Source organism: Artemia franciscana, chromosome 8 (assembly GCF_032884065.1).
Source record: "Artemia franciscana chromosome 8, ASM3288406v1, whole genome shotgun sequence".
NCBI classification, from domain to species: domain Eukaryota; kingdom Metazoa; phylum Arthropoda; class Branchiopoda; order Anostraca; family Artemiidae; genus Artemia; species Artemia franciscana.
In genome coordinates, this window is record NC_088870.1 from 17,349,468 (window position 1) to 17,370,721 (window position 21,254).

The 21,254-nt window shown below is 38.9% G+C and overlaps 1 protein-coding gene across 1 annotated transcript in view; it reads right to left on the reverse strand.

Moving 5' to 3' along the window:
• Positions 1-2,606: 2,606 nt before the first annotated feature.
• Positions 2,607-21,254, reverse strand: part of LOC136030073 (3-hydroxyanthranilate 3,4-dioxygenase-like) — a 57,426-nt gene continuing 38,778 nt past the window's right edge. The window contains exons 5-6 of the mRNA XM_065708718.1: positions 8,997-9,226; positions 2,607-2,886 (exon numbers count right to left, since the gene is read on the reverse strand). Coding sequence (XP_065564790.1) covers positions 2,740-2,886; positions 8,997-9,226 — 377 coding nt within the window. The 3' untranslated portion in view covers positions 2,607-2,739. The remainder of the gene's footprint in view (positions 2,887-8,996; positions 9,227-21,254) is intronic.

Here is a 21,254-nt window from a genome sequence, read left to right on the forward strand (position 1 = left end):
ATGAGGGGTTTACTTCCTCGTAATACCTCGCTCTTTACGCTAAAATATTTTTAGTAATTTCAACTATTTATTCTACGGCCTTTGTGATTCAGGGGTCATTCTTAAGGAATTGGGACAAAATTTAAGCTTTAGTGTAGAGTGTGAGGTATCGAAGAGGGGTGAGCCCCCTCATATACGCAATAAAAACATACGAACAGAGAAGTTCGCTACGTAAGTTAATTCGTAAGTTACGTATATTTTTTACCTATGAAAAACGTTCGTAAAAAATTAAAAGTTATAGTTGCCTTTTTAAGTAATCAAAAATTGGAGGGCAACTAGGCCTCCTCCCTCGCTCCTTTTTTCTCAAAATCTTCCGATTAAAACTATGAAAAAACCATTTAGCCCTAAAAAATTAATGTGCAAATTTCGTTTTAATTATTCATGTGCGGCGAGCCAAGATCAAAACATGCATTAATTCAAAAACGTCCAGAAATTAAACAAAAAAAAAAAAGTTTTTTTAAATGAAAGTAAGGAGCGAGATTAAAACTTAAAACGAACAGGAACTTACTCCGTATATTAAAGGGGCTTTTCGTCATCAACGCCGCGCTCTTTACGCTAAAGTTTTTTACTGTTTTAAAATGTAGAGTTGAGAGAAAGAGTTAAGAGAGACTTTAGCGTAAAGAGCGGGGCGTTGAGGAGGAAAAGCCCCCTTCATATACGGAGTAATTTCTGTTCGTTTTAAGTTTTAATCTCGCTCCTTACTTTCATTTAAAAAAATTTGTTTTTTTGTTGAATTTATTTCAAGAACGATTCAAAACCATTTCTGGGGAGGGTCTAACGTATAAAGGGTCTAACACCGCGGAAAGGCCACCTCCTAGCTATGTCACTGAGGAATGGGGGCTAGCTTTGCCCAACGGTTCAAATGTGGAAAAACAACTTCTTTTGGTATTATTTTGTAATGTTCGCTTTTAAACCACACTACAAGAACCCTTTTAAAATTGCCGCATTTAGATCTAATATAAAGATTTAGAATAAAGAGCTTAATTTTTCTTGTTTTCAAAACTTTTTTAAAAGAAAATAAAGTCTAGGAGTATACCTAAAAATTTATAGTTTATTTTTAAGTTGACAAAAATGTTGCAGGCTCTCTAGGTAGTGCAGCAAATCCCTTCTTTTTAGAAACGAGTTTCCTAGAAAATTAGCTTGCGGTTACGAGGGTGTCAAGGGGAGGAAGGTAGCACGCTCGTATTAGGTTGCAAGGAAACTGATAAAAAGTTTTGAATGCCAAATAAGCATAAACTAGATGAGAGCCATGTGGTAATTTTATCAGTTTTCGCAGGAAATACTGTTTTATTTTGGACACTTACTTTTCCCCTAATATTAGTCGCTTTACCATTAAAAAAATGCTAAGAAACTAAATTACAAGTCCATGATTTCCCTGTATTTCCATTGTCCTGAAAATTTGTATCTTAATTATGATCGTTTTTTATTAATTTTTATTTGATTTTAAAATTTTCGCATTTCATGCTATTATACGCTATCTAAACTTTAAAGTTAAATTATTTCTTTTAGTTCCCCTTATTACTTAGCTATGACTAGCCTAAGCTTGACAAAACCAATTATTTCTCATGAAGTTTCCTTAAATCGGCTAAGTGACTGGATACCAAGAAAACAGTAGATGCAAAAGCCCTATCTAGAAGAACTTTCTTGTGACATAGCAATACCTCTGTTACTACTCTGACTGTTGTCTCTTCCAGGCACGTACATGAGAATTCATTTTGGTGGAACCTAAATAAACATTATTACGAAGTATTTAAGAACAGAGCACTTGAAGAATAAACGTTTTCCCTAAAAGTTGTCCTATTGACTCTTTCAAAAAAAGATTTAACCGTCATTTGAAGCGTCATGAAGGAGTGATGTATAAAACTGGCGGCATTGAGAGAAACCGAAAAAAATCTTCTAATTCTACGAGAGAGTGTGTTATGGCATAGGAATTCCATTTGGCACCCAGTCCGAGAGAGGGAAGGCTCAGATAGGTAAAAAAAAAAGCAGAAATTGTATTTTAGGGGAAATATCCCTCTAGTTCTCTAAGATGAGCAAATACTCAAACCTTTCCCTGCTGGAGGATGTCAACCTTCTTGGTCTAATTGTCCACACCTAACAGGTTGCTTGCGTATTTAGTTTACAGGCCTGTTTTGACTGAGGTCAGAAGCCAAGTGCGAAGGATTGGCAACTCTGTTAGGTATGTCAGCTCCCTATAAGGTAGCGTGATCTATCTTTTCTGTGAAGTATATTTTTATTTCTCCCGTAAACGTTTGGTGAATAGACATGTGAGTTTTTTTTTATAGTTATATGTGGATCTTTTACCCGAAGATTCCTAGAGAGCATCTGTTGTTAATTAATAGCAGATACATCCACTTTCAAAGTTAAAACCCTCCATTAGGGAGAAGTTTGACGCATCGTCTATCAGCCTTTACTTTTTTCTGGAAGTTGCTTAGAGCTGGCGTGCTTTGGACAGTCTCACCCAACACAGGAACCCAGGTCTTATTGCCCCTTCCTGTGAGTGTGGTTGCAAACGAGTTGGAAGAGCAAAAAACTGTGTATATATGTCTAGGCATATTGACGTATGCTACCGGCTAAATGTACCTTTGTATTACTGGATAAAAATAAACTTGAGCTACAAAACCCTACACCAAAATTTTGAAAAATAATATAACAAAATCGAATGGACGCAAATAGCTATATATTCTTTCAAGTTCTGCCTCAGTAATGGGCCATGACTACTTGTATCACCCTAGCGCCATCTCCTCTTGTGATCTTATATCGTCGGCCTTTACGAATATAATCAGTATCGTTGATCCCAAGAGTGCGCGTCGCTTCTCCTGCAACGTCCAAGATCGTTGTTCCACGCTAAAAAGAAAATCAGTTGGACAGTAGAGTCAGCAGAGCATAATAATCAAAAGCAAACTGTTTCTGCATGGTTTGGTTTATTATTTGCGGCACTGTTGTTTGGCTTATTTAATGATTATAAGAACAACCCAAATATGGTGTATCTGCAGCACCTAATAGTATTTCATAAATTTTTCTTACATAGTGCTGATATGAATGTACTTTTTTCTACAACCCTTTTTTGAGGGAAGGGAGCAAGGAGCTTCTAATATTAAATAGAAGTTTAAAAGTTAAATAGAAGTTTTAAAGATTGATATTCTGAATTTTCAAGAAATATATATTAGTATTAATAATGAGAACAGTAGTTTATTTGCAACTCACACCATACAAAAGTTATAAAACTTCTGAAGAATTGCACATTTTTAAAGTCCCTTTCACATTAAAATGAAACAAAAATATCAGGAAACTCTAAGCCAACGTGTCTCCCATGTGTAGCTCTTTTGAATAATTTTGAAACTGAATCTCCATATTTTTCCATGTTGTGGAGAAGGTATTTATTGCTAAAATAAATTTACCCTGTCCGCAGGGAAGAGGTACGCACTTGCAGTCCCATAAGCTTGTGGAGGTCGGAGGGTGCAATAACAATGAAATGATCGAAAGTTGATAGCTATTAAGTCCATTATGCTAAACTGTCTATTATAATTTTATATTTTCATATTTACATTTTATTGTTTTTTTTTTCATGTAACCACTTCTACAATTACTGATAATACTGTGTCGAATTATGTATTAGCCAATGCATACTATTCAAAATGTTGCTTAATACACCAGAACGAAGAAAATCATCATTATTTTCTTTTTCTTCTCTTAATAGTTATTACAAAGAAAAATTTAACGAATTTTAATTATAATTTAGGTTAAATGTCTTTTTGCTTTCCTGTATACCCGGCTTCGATAGACGTGTATTGGTCAAGCAATCATCGAGACTCCCATAATTTTAAAATCACCGCTCCCTAAGACAAAGCATCTACATTGGGCTTCAAAGGAGTTCAGTTTTCCCGGACTGTTGGAGGAAAAAATGCAGGTTTATCTACCGTCGGTTCGACTTCCTTTCCCTAGCGCTATATGTTTTATGCTTTATTACAGATTTGATATTTGTGGCTTCAATAAGAAAAGACAAATCTTCATAACTTTAGTCTTTAACCCAGCGTCTGGACTTTTTCTCATCTTTCGAGATATAGAATAAATTTTCTTGAGGGAAGATTACTTAGCCATTTCTTGTGAATACTTTCCCTCTCTTTTACCTCTTAAAAAACAAAAATTGCATGTTTCAAATAAATAAAAGATACATTTTCCTAATAATCACGTGCCCTGTCGCAAGAGCTTTGGGGTCCAAAGAGGTATAGGGCACACATTTTAGTCATAACAATCTACATTCGGTACTTTTTATGGCCACTTGGTATTAACCAAGTGACATATAGCAATCGCAAATTCTGTCGGTCTGTCGGTCCCGGTTTTGCTACTTTAGGCACTTCCAGGTATGCTAGGACGATGAAATTTTGCAGGCGTATCAGGGACAGGACCAGATTAAATTCGAAATAGTCGTTTTCCCAATTTGACCATCTGGAGGGGGGAGGGGGGGACCCGTTAATTCGGAAAAAATAGAAAATTGAAGTATTTTTAACTTACGAACCGTTGATCAGATCTTAATGAAATTTGATGTTTGGAAGGATTCGTGTCTCAGAGCTGTTGTTTTAAATTCCGACCGGATCTGGTGACATTGGGGGGAGTTGGGAGGGGGAAACTTAAAATCTCGGAAAACACTTAGAGTGGAGGGATCGGGATGAAACTTGGTGGGAAAAATAAGCACAAGTCCTAGATACATGATTGACATAACCGGAACAGATCCGATCTTTTTGGGGTAGTTGAGGGGGGGGGGGTTAATTCTGAAAAATTAAAAAATGAGGTATTTTTAACTTACGAATGGGTGATCGGATCTCAATGAAATTTGATATTTAGATGGATATCGTATCTCAGAGCTCTTATTTTAAATTCCGACCAGATCTGGTGACATTGGGGGGGGGGGGAGTTGGGAGGGCGAAACCTAAGACTTGGAAAACACTTAGAGTGGAGGGATGGGGATGAAACTTGGTGGGAAAAGTAAGCACAAGTCCTAGATACATGATTGACATAACCGGAACGGATCTGCTCTCTTTGGGGTAGCTGGGGGGGGGTTGATTCTTAAAAATTAGAAAAAATGAGATATTTTTAACTTACGAAGGGGTGACCGGATCTCAAAGAAATTTGATATTTAGAAGTATATTGTGTCTCAGAGCTCTTATTTTAAATTCCGACCAGATCTGGTGACATTGGGGGGGGGGAGAGTTGGGAGGGAGAAACCTAAAACTTGGAAAATACTTAGAGTGGAGTGATCGGGATGAAACTTGGTGGGAAGACAAATCTTCATAACTTTAGTCTTTAACCCAGCGTCTGGACTTTTCATCATCTTTCGAGACATGGAATAAATTTTCTTGAGGAAAGATTACTTAGCCATTTCTTGTGAAAAATTTTTCTCTCTTTTACCTCTTAAAACACAAAAATGGCATGTTTCAAATAAATAAAAGATACATTTTCCTAATAATCACGTGCCCTGTCACAAGAGCTTTGGGGTCCAAAGAGGTATAGGGCACACATTTTAGTCATAAAAATCTACATTCGGTACTTTTTATGGCACTTGGTATTAACCAAGTGACATATAGCAATCGCAAATTCTGTCGGTCTGTCGGTCCCGGTTTTGCTACTTTAGGCACTTCCAGGTATGCTAGGACGATGAAATTTTGCAGGCGTATCAGGGACAGGACCAGATTAAATTAGAAATAGTCGTTTTCCCAATTTGACCATCTGGAGGGGGGAGGGGGGGACCCGTTAATTCGGAAAAAATAGAAAATTGAAGTATTTTTAACTTACGAACCGTTGATCAGATCTTAATGAAATTTGATGTTTGGAAGGATTCGTGTCTCAGAGCTGTTGTTTTAAATTCCGACCGGATCTGGTGACATTGGGGGGAGTTGGGAGGGGGAAACTTAAAATCTTGGAAAACACTTAGAGTGGAGGGATCGGGATGAAACTTGGTGGGAAAAATAAGCACAAGTCCTAGATACATGATTGACATAACCGGAACAGATCCGATCTTTTTGGGGTAGTTGAGGGGGGGGGGGGGGTTAATTCTGAAAAATTAAAAAATGAGGTATTTTTAACTTACGAATGGGTGATCGGATCTCAATGAAATTTGATATTTAGATGGATATCGTATCTCAGAGCTCTTATTTTAAATTCCGACCAGATCTGGTGACATTGGGGGGGGGGAGTTGGGAGGGTGAAACCTAAGACTTGGAAAACACTTAGAGTGGAGGGATGGGGATGAAACTTGGTGGGAAAAGTAAGCACAAGTCCTAGATACATGATTGACATAACCGGAACGGATCTGCTCTCTTTGGGGTAGCTGGGGGGGGGTTGATTCTTAAAAATTAGAAAAAATGAGATATTTTTAACTTACGAAGGGGTGACCGGATCTCAAAGAAATTTGATATTTAGAAGTATATTGTGTCTCAGAGCTCTTATTTTAAATTCCGACCAGATCTGGTGACATTGGGGGGGGGGGAGAGTTGGGAGGGAGAAACCTAAAACTTGGAAAATACTTAGAGTGGAGTGATCGGGATGAAACTTGGTGGGAAAAATAAGCACATGCCCTAGATACACGATTAACATAACCGAAACGGATCCACTCTCTTTGGGGTAGTTGGGGGAGGGGGGTTAATTCTGAAAAACTAGAATAAATGAGGTATTTTTAACTTACGAACGGGTTATCGGATTTCAATAAAATTTGATATTTAGAAGGATATCGTGTCTCAGAGCTGTTATTTTAAATTCCGACCGGATCTGGTGACATGGGGGGGGGGTGAGGAGTTGGGAGGGCGAAACCTAAAACTTGGAAAAGACTTAGAGTGGAGGGATCAGGATGAAACTTGGTGGGAAAAATAAGCATAAGTCCTAGATACATGATTGACATAACAGGAACGGATCCGCTCTCCTTTGGGTAGCTGGGGGGGGGGGGTTAATTCTGAAAAATTAGAAAAATGAGGTAGTTTTAACTTACGAACGGGTGATCGGATCTCAATGAAATTTGATCTTTAGAAGGATATCGTGCCTCAAAGCTCTTATCTTATGTCCCGACCGGATCTGGTGACTTTGGGGGAAGTTCGGGGTGGAGGAACCTAAAATCGTGGAAAACGCTTAGATTGGAGGGATCGGTATAAAACATGGTGGGAAAAATAAGCAGAAGTCTTAGATACGTGATTGACATAATTGGAACGGATCCGCTCTATTGCTGGGGGGGGGGGGGTTAATTCTGAAAATTTAGAAAAAATGACGTATTTCTAACTTACGAAGGAGTGATCGGATCTTCATGAAACTTCATATTTAGAAGGACCTTGTGACTCAGATCTTTTATTTTAAATCTCAACCGGATCCAGCGTAATTGGTGGGGGGGGGGGGGCAGTTGAGGGGAACCGGAAATCTTAGAAAATACTTAAAGCGGTGAGATCAGGATGAAACTGGATGGAAAGAATAAAAACCTGTCTAAGACACGTGACTGACATAATCGGACCGGATCTGCTCTTTTTGGTGGAGTTGGGGGGGATTTTAAAAATTGAGGTATTTGTAACTTACGAAAGGGCGACCAGATCTTAATGAAATCTGATATTTAGATGAGTCTTGCGCTTTAAAGCTCTAATTTTAAATTCCGACCAGATCCTGTGACATTCGGGGAAGTTGGACGGGGAATCCGGAATTCTTGGAAAACGTGAAAATTAGGGTATTTTTATTTTACGAATAGGTAATCAGATCTTAATGAAATTTGATATTTAAAAGGAATTCATGTCTCAGAGCTCTAATTTCAAATCCCGACCAGATCTTTTGACATTGGGGGGAGTTGGAGGGGGAAATCTTGGAAAACACTTGGATTCGAGGAATCGGGATGAAGCTTGGTGGATGGAATAAGCAAATGTCCTGGATACTTGATTAACGGAGCCGTACTAGATTCGTTTTCTTTGGGGGAGTTGAAGGGAGGGGTTCAGTGATTTGGCGAGTTTGGAGCTTCTGGACGTGCTAGGACGATGGAAATTGGTAGGCGTGTCAGGGAGCTGCACAAATTGACTTGATAAAGTCGTTTTCCCAGATTCGACCATCTGGGAGGTTAAAGGGAGAGGAAAAATTAGAAAAAATTAGGTATTTTTAACATACGAGTGGGTGATCGGATCTTAATGAATTTTGATATTTAGAAGGATATCGTGACTCAGAGCTCTTATTTTAAATCCTGACCGGCATCGAACCTCTTATTTTCCTTTTAAATCAATCTATTGATTCATGGAATTTTGCTAGAGCTCATACCGTATGATCTCTTGGCTCTTAGCTCTTCTTGCCTCGTCACAAGTGCCATATGAGCTCTTAGCTCTTGTTTTTGTACTTTTCCTCATCAACACTAGATTCATAGTAGTTTAGTAAAAGTGTGGTCAGACCTCAAACAAATTGCTATAAAAATGATTTATTCACTATCCGACTAAAAAATATGTGCTGATTCCGAATCCGAAAAGTTTACCGCTCTAGCTCTTTTACAAATTTGAAGTTTTTGAGGTTGAGCTTGAGGGTGAGGCAAAAAAAGGTTAATTGAGTAAATGCCAACAAATGTGACTAGATGTGTCATTTCTACGCTCTTTTTTGTTGATGAACACGAAACTAAATGTTTAAATTCAAAAGAATTCTTTTGGGCTTAAAGCTTTATCTAGTAAAATATTAAAAAGAAAACAGCAAAATTAGTGTTTGGCTTAGTGCTGTATTCTGGCATGAGGGAGGTAGGGCTGTGACTCAGTTAAACTGAAAGTGCCTCAGAAAACCCAATAAATAGTAATTTTCTGAAACAAATGGCGTAAAAACTGTGTTATTATAATGCGTGCTACAGAAGAGGGTATAAGCTAGAGCCTTACCCCTTTCCTTCCCAGTATTATTTTGATATTAAATACCGAACGATATGTCAGTTATTACATTTTCGAGGGATTGTTCATGGGAATACTTACAAGGGCCCAAACGAATGTATCTGCATCTTCGTTAACAACCTCATCTTCACCAGGTCCATAGACAATAATGTGAGCTTTGTAGTCACCTTCAAATAAATTAAGTTTTCCGCTGGTAAGGCCTTGATTGTTACGCTCCAGCCACTGATCTAGAGAAAAGGGCTCTTCAACAATTGCCTTCGCTTCTGCCTCATATGGGGCTACAATTAATTTGGAGTCTTTTGACGGGGTGCCTAAAAAGAATCTCTGTATCTAAATTTCTTCTTAGAAGAGCGAGCGAGAGACAGAAGGACAAAGAGGAGAAGAGATAGTTACACAGAGAAAATAAAAAAGAAAGTGAAAGGTAGACTGAGGTATTGGGTGGGGAGGGGCAAAAAGAGATACATAAATACTTGAAACCCACATTCCTTTTCTGGTCTAATATCATTTTATAAGAATTGTATCGGTTTAGTGACTTCTATTTCAACAGGTAGGTACACTGAAATTTCTTTTTTAGGGGAGGGGATTTTTTAAGTCAACAAAATCTAAATTTGAAACATAAAATAATATTGAAAAATCTAAAATTCATCGGAAAGTTTAGAAAGGGAGGGGGAATGGCCCCTATTACGTGCTGGTTGCACCTAAACTTTGGCAATCTAATAAAAAAAATCAGCTGAAAGTGGGGGTAATATTAAAACTTAAAACAACCGGAAACTATTTCATATATAAGGACACTGCCACTTCCTCAACCCGTGCTCTTTACGCTAAATTCTTAAAGTTCTTTAAGAATACTTCCCCTTCAAATTCAGCCACTGGTGTTTCAGCAGTCTTTCTTAAAAAATCCTTATAAAAGGGCAATATTTAGTGTAAAGAGCGAAGGCTGAGGAAGGGGAAGCCTCTCTCATATACGAAATCATTTCTGTTCATTTTAAGCTATAATGTTGCTCCTTCATTTCAGCCAAAAAACTTTTATTAAGGTGATTTCTGACCGTTTTCTAAATTACGCCAATGAATCCCACCCCGAGTAAAAATTTCCATCGTAAAATTTCACTCAAAAACTTCCCCCCGCACGGGATACTATCCCCATGGACCATACACATACCCCGCAGAAAAATCTCCAAAAAACTTTTTGTATATTTCCCAATGACAAATATCTATATGAATAATGGGCAAATCACGTAACTTACAGCCCGTTCCCCAGCGACAATGGGGGGTCCTGTCACACCCAAAGGCATAATTATTGGACCTTTCAACTATGCTGGATAAAATGGCGATCTCAAAATTTTGATCGGTCAATCCTTTAGGTCACTTAAAAAGTGTAGAAAAACTTTTGATTTACAATTAAATGAGCCCTCTAACGATCTTCTATGACTATTGATTTGATACGATCACTCCTGGGAAACGAAAACAGAAAAAAAAGAATAAACACAGATCCGTGATTTCTCTTCCGGTAAATATACAAAATTCCACACTAATAGTATCCCCTCAATAGTTTCCAGGGCAAAGTGCCCCCTTTGAACCCTGTTTCGGAGACTTTCTTAGAATCTTCTTCCAGATGTCAGTGCTTGTTACGTAATTGGGTTTGTTTTTCAAGAGATAGAGGTGTACGCTCCGGAACATGGTATTACGTAATAAGGTGTTATTTACTTATACAAATGCTTTCTTTGTTTGTTGCGTAACATGGTATTGTTTACTGCAAGATTTAGATGCCTCTTACATATTAGGGTTTGCTTACTTATGCAAATGGTTCAGGAGCTTGTTCCATAATAGAAGAATTTATTTAATTATGCAAATGATTTCTTTGGATAATACGTAAAAGTCCGATAAAAAGGTGTATATCCCATCATTCTGAGCATCAAGTACCCCCTGGTCATCTATAAAAGCACACACATACCCCACCATTCCATGGCAGCCAGCTGGTGTATTTAGTTTTCTTCAAGATGTAGGTGAGTACTATGTAATAGGGAGTATTTAAATATGCTGAGGGTGACGCAATTTTGCGTGACATGTTTGATTTATTAGGAATGACAAGTTCTCACATCATATGTTAGAGTTGACGACCCGCCGGTCAATTGGGGATCCTCCTTTTGTAACAGAGAAGGACATATACGTGGAGTGTTACGCAATGACGATGCTAACGTGGGATGTTAAATGATACTTTAAGAGAAGTCTCATTTTCTTCAAGGTTTTGTTTCCTTTTTTCTCGGAAAAGCATTATAATTCAAAGATTTGTGTCCACCTTAGGATTTGAAAGAAATTTCCGCCCAATGAAACTATGCACTAGACAGCTGGACCAAGAAGCAATTGTTGTTATTTTGATTCAGGGAATAACTTCTTCGTGATATTCTATTCCACGCACGGAGAATTCCTTGTCCACTTTCTAGAATGGTTAATGGATCGCATTTTTCTAACCCTTTTCATATGAGAGCCCGCAAGCTTCCCAATGGTTTTTTTTTATCTATTAAGCACACCTGCCCGTTACATTGGATTAATTTAAATCTCGGTATTAGCAAAATCACATTTCGAATGAGCCATAAGTGTTGTGCATTATTCAGCAAATGCCTCATTATTTATAATAGCTATATTAAGAAAAATTGTCAACTTTACAATACGTTTTCTCACTAACAAGTGAGACACACAAACGAAGAAAAAAGACACTACACACACACACACACACACACACACACACACACACACACACACACACACACACACACACACACACACACACACACACACACACACACACACACACACACACACACACACACACACACACACACACACACACACACACACACACACACACACACACACACACACACACACACACACACACACACACACACACACACACACACACACACACACACACACACACACACACACACACACACACACACACACACACACACACACACACACACACACACACACACACACACACACACACACACACACACACACACACACACACACACACACACACACACACACACACACACACACACACACACACACACACACACACACACACACACACACACACACACACACACACACACACACACACACACACACACACACACACACACACACACACACACACACACACACACACACACACACACACACACACACACACACACACACACACACACACACACACACACACACACACACACACACACACACACACACACACACACACACACACACACACACACACACACACACACACACACACACACACACACACACACACACACACACACACACACACACACACACACACACACACACACACACACACACACACACACACACACACACACACACACACACACACACACACACACACACACACACACACACACACACACACACACACACACACACACACACACACACACACACACACACACACACACACACACACACACACACACACACACACACACACACACACACACACACACACACACACACACACACACACACACACACACACACACACACACACACACACACACACACACACACACACACACACACACACACACACACACACACACACACACACACACACACACACACACACACACACACACACACACACACACACACACACACACACACACACACACACACACACACACACACACACACACACACACACACACACACACACACACACACACACACACACACACACACACACACACACACACACACACACACACACACACACACACACACACACACACACACACACACACACACACACACACACACACACACACACACACACACACACACACACACACACACACACACACACACACACACACACACACACACACACACACACACACACACACACACACACACACACACACACACACACACACACACACACACACACACACACACACACACACACACACACACACACACACACACACACACACACACACACACACACACACACACACACACACACACACACACACACACACACACACACACACACACACACACACACACACACACACACACACACACACACACACACACACACACACACACACACACACACACACACACACACACACACACACACACACACACACACACACACACACACACACACACACACACACACACACACACACACACACACACACACACACACACACACACACACACACACACACACACACACACACACACACACACACACACACACACACACACACACACACACACACACACACACACACACACACACACACACACACACACACACACACACACACACACACACACACACACACACACACACACACACACACACACACACACACACACACACACACTAATTTTGTTACTAACAAAAGTAACAAAAATGTTACTTACTTATGCAAATGTTCTCTTTATTTGTTATATAACAAAAGATTATTCAATGCTTTCAAGCAGAAAGGTATATATGCAGCCAGGTAGAACAAGTCTATGACAAATATATCGAAAAAAATACTCAGCTGACAAACAACCTCATGTTAGACTCTCTACGGCTGTCTTCTTTTCATTTACAATCATTCCCAATCTTTTCACAACCCCAAGTTCTGCCATCTTGCCACAACCAGAGTACCTGCAGCCAACCTGCCGCACCCCGGGTACCTACAGTCAACCTATTTTTTTACTTAAGTTACATTACTTTAACTGTTTTTAAGCTACGTTCGTTTGGGTTCAGTAAGCTTGTGGACGGGCACGCTTACGGTGTATGTGTTGTGTGTCTGTATGTGAGTGTGTCTGTGTGTGCTTGTGTGTGTGTGTGTGAATGTGTGTGTGTGTATGTGTGTTTGTGCGTGTGTGTGCCTAGGTCTGTGTCTTTGTATATGTGTCTGTGTGTGTGTGTGTGTGTTTGTGTGTGTGTGTATATATATGTGTATATATATGTGTGCGTGTCTGTGTGTGTCTGTCTGTGTGTGTATCTATGTTGATTTTGGAAAAATCCAGGAAACCTATCTCAGGCTCTAGTATATTCCTCAATGAGCATGCTAGCAGTATCTTTGTCTCTGAAAATTCCTTTTCTTGTATATCTGACTTTTGGAAAAACATTCTAAACGTTAAAGTTACCAGCGTACCCTAAAATTCATGGAAACACAACAAAGTAATGGAATAAATATTTTTATTGAGATAATGGCACGTGAAATAACATCATAAAAATTAATGCTTTGAATCAATCATACTTCATCATGAATGAAGTATGAATTCATAAAATACTTACGGCTCATTCAAAATGTTATTTTGCTAATAGCAAGATTTACATTAGTGTAGTTTAACAGGCAGGTATGTCTAATAAAGCAATAGAATCTATGCCTTTATATCTTCATATGACTTAAATTTACCTCTATTAACAACCCCCCACCTTCCCCCTAGAATTGGCTGCTAAGTTTAGCCTGCCGTATATTGTCACATGGGCTTGGATATACAGACTCTTGTCTTAAAGAAACGTTGCATTTTCAGTAAAAATTCTCAGAAATAACCGAATGCCAAAAAGGAGAAAGAAGAAAAATGCTTTTTCTTCTTTTTCTTGTTTCTCTTACTAGCGATAGAACGTGTTGTAAAGTTGACATTTGTTCTATTATTACTTTTGTAGGTAATGAGACCTCTGCCGCATAAAGCGTAATACTTATGGTTCATTCAAAATATGATTATCCTAAAGTCAAGATTTAAACTAATAAAATCAAACAAGCAAGTGCGTCTAGAAACGAGGCATTTTCATTAAGGCCTCTCAGAAATGTCTTTTAATGTGGATTAAATTTATCTCTAATAACAACTCTCCGCCCTCCCACTGGAAATACTTGCTAGGGGGTGGGAGAGCCATATATGTCACGTGGCATGAATATGCATAGTTGTGGCTCAAATAAACGTGGTTCATCAAACCCGTTTGCATTAAAACCTATCAGGAATAACCGAATGCAAAAAAGTGTCTTTTTTTCTTTGTATGCGTGTTTCACTTACTCGTGAGAAAATCTATTGTGAAGTTGATATTTTTTCTTATTATTACTATTGTACGTAATGGGGATTCAACTGTACAATCCGTAATGCTTACATCTCATTCCACATCTGATTTTGCTAATACCAAGATTTAGATTAATAGAATGTAACAGACAGGTGTGCTTAATAGATTAAAAATCAATAGCCTTTGGATGCTTACTTGTTTCCATTTGGAGAGGGTTGGAAACACACGATTCATTAAACCGTTCTAGAAAGCGGGCAGGGAATTCTTCATGCGTGGAATAAGTTATCTCTTAGAAGTTATTCCCTGGATCTCAGCAACTGAACATCAGTTGCTTCTCGGTCCAGCTGTCTAGCATTTTTGCATTTTTAGCATTGGTGGGAAATCTCTTTCTAGTCCTAAAGTGGACAAAAATCTTTAGATTACATAGGTTTCCCGAGAAAAAAGGGAAAGACAAATCATGAATAAAATGAAACATCTCTTAAAGTATTATATTACATCCCACGTTGCATCCTCATTACGTAACACTCAGCGTATGTGTTCTCAGTTGGAAGTGGGGGTTCCCCACTTAACCGGCGGGCTCTGACCTCTAACATGTCATGTGAGAATGCGGCATTCCCAATAAATCAAACATTTCAACCAAGATTGCGTCACCCTCAACATACGTAATCATTCCCTATTACTTAAAAACCACCTACATTTTGAAGAAAATTAATTACACCTGCTGGATGTCATCGAATGGTGGGGTAGGTGTTTGTATGTGTAGACGGCCAGGGGGGTACTGTGTTCTCAGAATGATGGAATATGCGCTTGACTAGAGGACTCTAATAAGTCCTGTTACGCAACATCCAGAAAAATCATTTGCACAAGTAAACAGCCCCCCCCCCCCCCTATTAAGTAACAAGTGCCCTCATCCTATTGCATTTATGAACTGTAACAACCAAAGAAATCATTTCCATAAGTAAAAAATACCCTATTACGTAACATACACCAACATCTTTTAGAAAACAAGCCCTTTTACGTAACAAGCACTTACACTTGAAGAAGTTATTAAATAAGTGTCCAGACCGGGATTCGAAGGTTGTACTATGCCCTTAAACCTTTGAGAGGATACTTCTCACATTTTCTTAGATAAGAGCTTCAAACCTCTGTAGTAAAATTTTCTGATATGTTGAATCTGATGGCGAAATTTTCATTAAGATTGTCTGACTTTTTGAGGGTTTCCCACCATCTCCAAAAATCAGGCAAATATTATCATACTCTTAGCTTCTGATAAGCAGCTTCAAGAATTTTGTTTACTTGGAATCAGAATAAAAAGCTAAATCTTTTGTTGTAGGCTATCTACTGTTATCAAAATTCCATTTTTAGAGTTCCGGGTACTATTGGGCCAACTCGCTCCCTATTCACAGTTGTTTATCACGAACTATTTGATTTCATTTTATTCGGGAGCACATTCATAGTAAATGTATATTGTTTACTCCTGTCCATGACATATGGGAATTCCTTTTTGACAATGCTGTAAGGACTACTACTTTGTCAAAGGACTAAAGGAGCCTTATTAAGACCGTGTCAGCGTCCAACTCGTTGTACGCAGCTTTTAAAAATTTGGCGCCATAAATCAATTCAAAAAAAAATCAAGTTGAATTAAAATCAAGCAGTTGATAATCCGAATGAATCAGACAGATAGTCGAATGAATGAGAGGTAAACCTGGCATAAGCCCTTTTTAGGACTGTATAAAAATAGTGTCAACTCATTTGTAGATAGATAAGTCTATCTATCATCTGTCTATACGTCATTCATAGGGCAGAACTAAGGTAGATAGCCATAGAACTATGGGATGAAAGATTGGATTGATTTCTAGCGGATTTGGCAGTAGTGGATTTTAGTATGGTAAATATTTAGTTGGGTTTTTACCAATGAACATTGTTATTGTCCACATAAAAACTGGAGCCCCCCTATACTGATGCTAACTTTTAGTTGAGACGCTTAGTTATCAAATACTAATACCAAAACTAATAAAAAATTATTTGTCATTTTGGGTCATTGATTCTTAATTTTAGGGTAATTATCTGTGAATATACGAAGCTGAACACCAATGCGTTCCGACGTTAACGTCTAAAACATTTTGGAATTCGAGGTAATGGATTTGACTTGTTAATAGGTGAACTGTAAAAAGTACATGTATAATGACTCCTTAAATAGACGCCGGCTAGACACAAGGCTTGGTTACAATAGTAGAAAACCTACCTAGTGCTTTTTCACGGTCTAGTAGAAAAGTTGATTTGAATTAGAAATTTAGTATTTACCATACCAAAAAACTAAATTAGCACAATAAGTTTATGTTATAAATCAGATTTAAACAATTTTTTCGGAAAAAAGACCGCTTTGGTCAGTCCAGCAAAATTGTTACCTAATCTTTCTAATGCCTGGGCCACACAATGGTCACATCTGTTGATTAAGAAAACCACTTTTATGAATGACATGGATTTTTTCTTGATTTCAAAGTGACACTTGTATTTCAGAAGCAAAAAATTAAGGTGACAAAAAACCGGTTTAAAAAGTTTGTACCAGCACTGATTTTCCAGATTCCTCTTACATATATAAAAACTTCTGTTGTAAGTTTCCAACTCTTCTAGTTTAAAAAAATATGCCCAAAAAAAAAATTTACGATACACCCAAATTTCTTATATGCATTTTTATACTTTTCTGTGAAAAAATTTCGAAGGGGGTTCAACCTGGTAACCCCCTTCCCTGAATACGGCCTTGAAACAGTGGCCTCTGTTTTTCTTTTTGACTCGACGAAAATCGACAACGTAACAAAATACTCAAACAGTTCGTGGTAACGAACTGTAGTAAGGAGCGACCCGGTTCAATAAACTCTAAAAAACGGAGTTTTGATACCAATAGTTAAATCAAAAGAATCACATTTTAATGCTGATTTTAAATATATAAGTTTCTTCAAGTTTAGTCTTACCCATCAAAAGTTACGAGCCTGAGAAAATTTGCCTTATTTTAGAAATAGGGGAAAACGTCCCCCGAAATCTGAACTGATAGAATCTGAACGATAAAAGCGCATCAGAGAGCCCTACTGTTAAAGTTTCAATCTCCTACCTCCAAAAATGTGAAATTTTGTATTTTTTGCCAGAAGCCAGATAATGGATGCGTGTTTATTTGTTTGTTTTTGTTTTTTTGTTTTTTTCCCCAGGGGTGATCGCATCGACCCAGTGGTTCTAGAATATTGCGAGAAGGCTCATTCTATCGACAATTAAAAAATCTAGTGCCCGCTTTAAGTGGCCAAAAAATTGGAGGACGCCTAGGCCCCTCCCACACTTAATTTTTTCCCTAAAGTCACCGAATCAAAATTTTGAGATAGCCATTCTGTTAGCCTAGTTGAAAAACTAATAATTATGTCTTTGGGGACGACTTAATCCCCCAGAGTCCCCGGGGGAGGGACTGCAAGTTACAAACCTTGAGCATTGTTTACATATAGTAATGGTTATAATGAAGTGTACAGACGTTTTCAGGGGGACTTTTTCACGTTGGGGTTGGAGTGGGTGGGGGGATGGAGTTACGTGGGAGGATCTTTTATGGAAGAATTTATCATGAGGGAAGAGAACTTCCATGAAAGGGATGCAGGATTTTCTAGCATTATTAAAAAAAAAACAATGAGGAACTAAATAAATAAAAAAAAATTCACCTGAAAGTAATGAGTAGCATTATAACTTAAAACGAACATATAATATTACGTTTGTAAGGGGGGTTCGTCTCCTCCACAATACCTTGCTCTTTACGCTAAAGTATTTTTAGTAATTTCAACTATTTATTCTACGGCCTTTGTGATTCAGGGATCATTCTTAAAGATTCAGGATAAAATTCAAGCTTTAGAGTAAAGAGCAAGGTATTGACGAGGGGGCAAACCCCTTCATATACGTAATAAAAATATACAAATACTAGCTGTTGGGGTGGCGCTTCGCGCCACCCCAACACCTAGTTGGAGGGGCGCTTCGCCCCCCCCCCCAAGCCCCCCCGGGCGTAAGTTGTTGCGCGCCATATTAGTTATGTGCCATCGTAGTTGCGTCCCTATGTCCCACCTGTGAATAGATATATATATATATATATATATATATATATGTTTTTAACTACGTAAAACTTGCGAATGTACAACATTCTTCGCTGTCCCATTGTCTGTGCATATAAATAGATTGTCAGGTTTACTGACTCTTGAACATGCAACATATAATTGTCCATGGGAAAAACAATCCGTATTCAGATCTATACCTCATTATTCTAATGATTGCCCTTGAGCTTTGTTGATGGTGATTGCTAATCGAACATTCCCTGTGTCCCCGTCGTCATTTATATATCCCCCTGTGCCCCCCGGCGTCCCCGTTGTAGTTGTGTCCCTGTGTCCCGGTCGTCATTTATATTCCCTGTGTCCCGGTCGTGATTTGTGTCCCGGTGTCCCAGTCTGTTTGATGCTTTGCTTGGCAATACGGAGCACCCGGGTTCGATCCACGCTGCAGCAAGGTTGGGCGACAAGCTTGCTACTTGTCCCTGTAAAAAAAACCCAGCAACTGAAACGTCGACTCGACGCCCTATGCGCCAGCAATGGCTCAAGAGGATATATTTTTTTTTGTCCCAGTCTGTAATTTCTCTTTGAGTGTCCCGGTCGTCATTTATATTCCCTGTGTCCCGGTCTGTAATTTCATCAGTTGACAAACATGACGTTAGTCAACAAACAACTTCATGACGACATACGGCTCAATCCTTATAATGACGTCAGTCAACAAACATGACGTCAGTCGACACACAAACATGACGTCACTCGACGGACATAACACACATACAACTTATCTATATATATAAAAATAAGTTGTTTTTCTGTGTGTCTGTCTACTGACGTCATGTTTGTGTGTCGACTGACGTCATGTTTGTCAACTGACGTATCTATCTATATATATAAAGATAAGTTGTTTGTCTGTGTGTCTATCTACTGACGTCATGTTTGTGTGTCGACAAGTTGTCTGTGTGTCTGTCGAGTGACGTCATGTCATCATGTCATGTCGTCATGAAGTTAGTTGTCGTCATGTTTGTTATGACGATGACGTCATTAAAGGTATTTAAGACATTCGTTCACGGAAGAATGTTTAATTGTAAAATGACTGAAGAACCTACAATGGCAACATCCGAGGAAGCTGCTCAAAGAGTCTATGCCAAAAAACTTGCTGCTGATAGAGAAAGTAAGAAAAGAAAGCGTGCCGAGGAATCACAAGAACAGCAAGAAAACAGGCTTGCGGCTGATAGAGAAAGTAAGAACAGAAAGCGTGCCGAGGAACTACCAGAGCAACGCAAAACCAGACTTGCTGCTAAAAGAGAAAGTGAAAAAAGAAGGCTTGCCGAGGAATCACAAGAACAGCAAGAGAACAGGCTTGCGGCTGATAGAGAAAGTAAGAAAAGAAAGCGTGCCGAGGAATCACAAAAACAGCGTGAAATTAGGCTTGCGTCTCAAAGAGAAATCACCAAAAGAAAGCGTGCCGAGGAATCACAAGAGCAACCTGGGTCAGTGCGATGCTGGATGTACTCAGTGGAATGGCAAAAACGAGGATTGCCACACGCACATATACTAATCTGGCTACATTATAAAATTACTTCTAACGAAATTGATGATGTGATTTCCGCTGAAATACCTGATGAAAATGTCGATAAGGGGTTATATGATATTGTTGTAAAAAATATGATACATGGACCTTGCGGTGCACTGAACGAAAATTCACCATGCATGGCCAAAGGAAGGTGCACAAAGCAATATCCTCGACTTTTAGTACCCAACACAATTACTGGCAATGATGGTTACCCACAATATAGAAAAAGATCTACTGAAGATGGCGGTAAAACAGCAATAATAAAGAAGCGTAACGGTACCACCATCGAAGTAGATAACCAGTGGGTTGTTCCATATTCCCCATTATTATCAAAAACATTTAATGCACACATAAACGTTGAATACTGTAAAGGCAGTGACATGGCAGTTTTTGGCTTGCAGTCCGAAATCAAAGATATCGACGAAATCGTACAATATCAGGCTGGAAGATACATAAGCAGTAATGAAGCTGTTTGGCGAATTCTTTCATTTCCGATACATGAACGTAGTCCAGCTGTTGTTCACTTAGCGGTACATTTACAGAATAGTCAACGTGTTTATTTTTCGGAATCCAACGTGCAACAAAGAGCCCTGAATCCACCGGACACAAAGTTA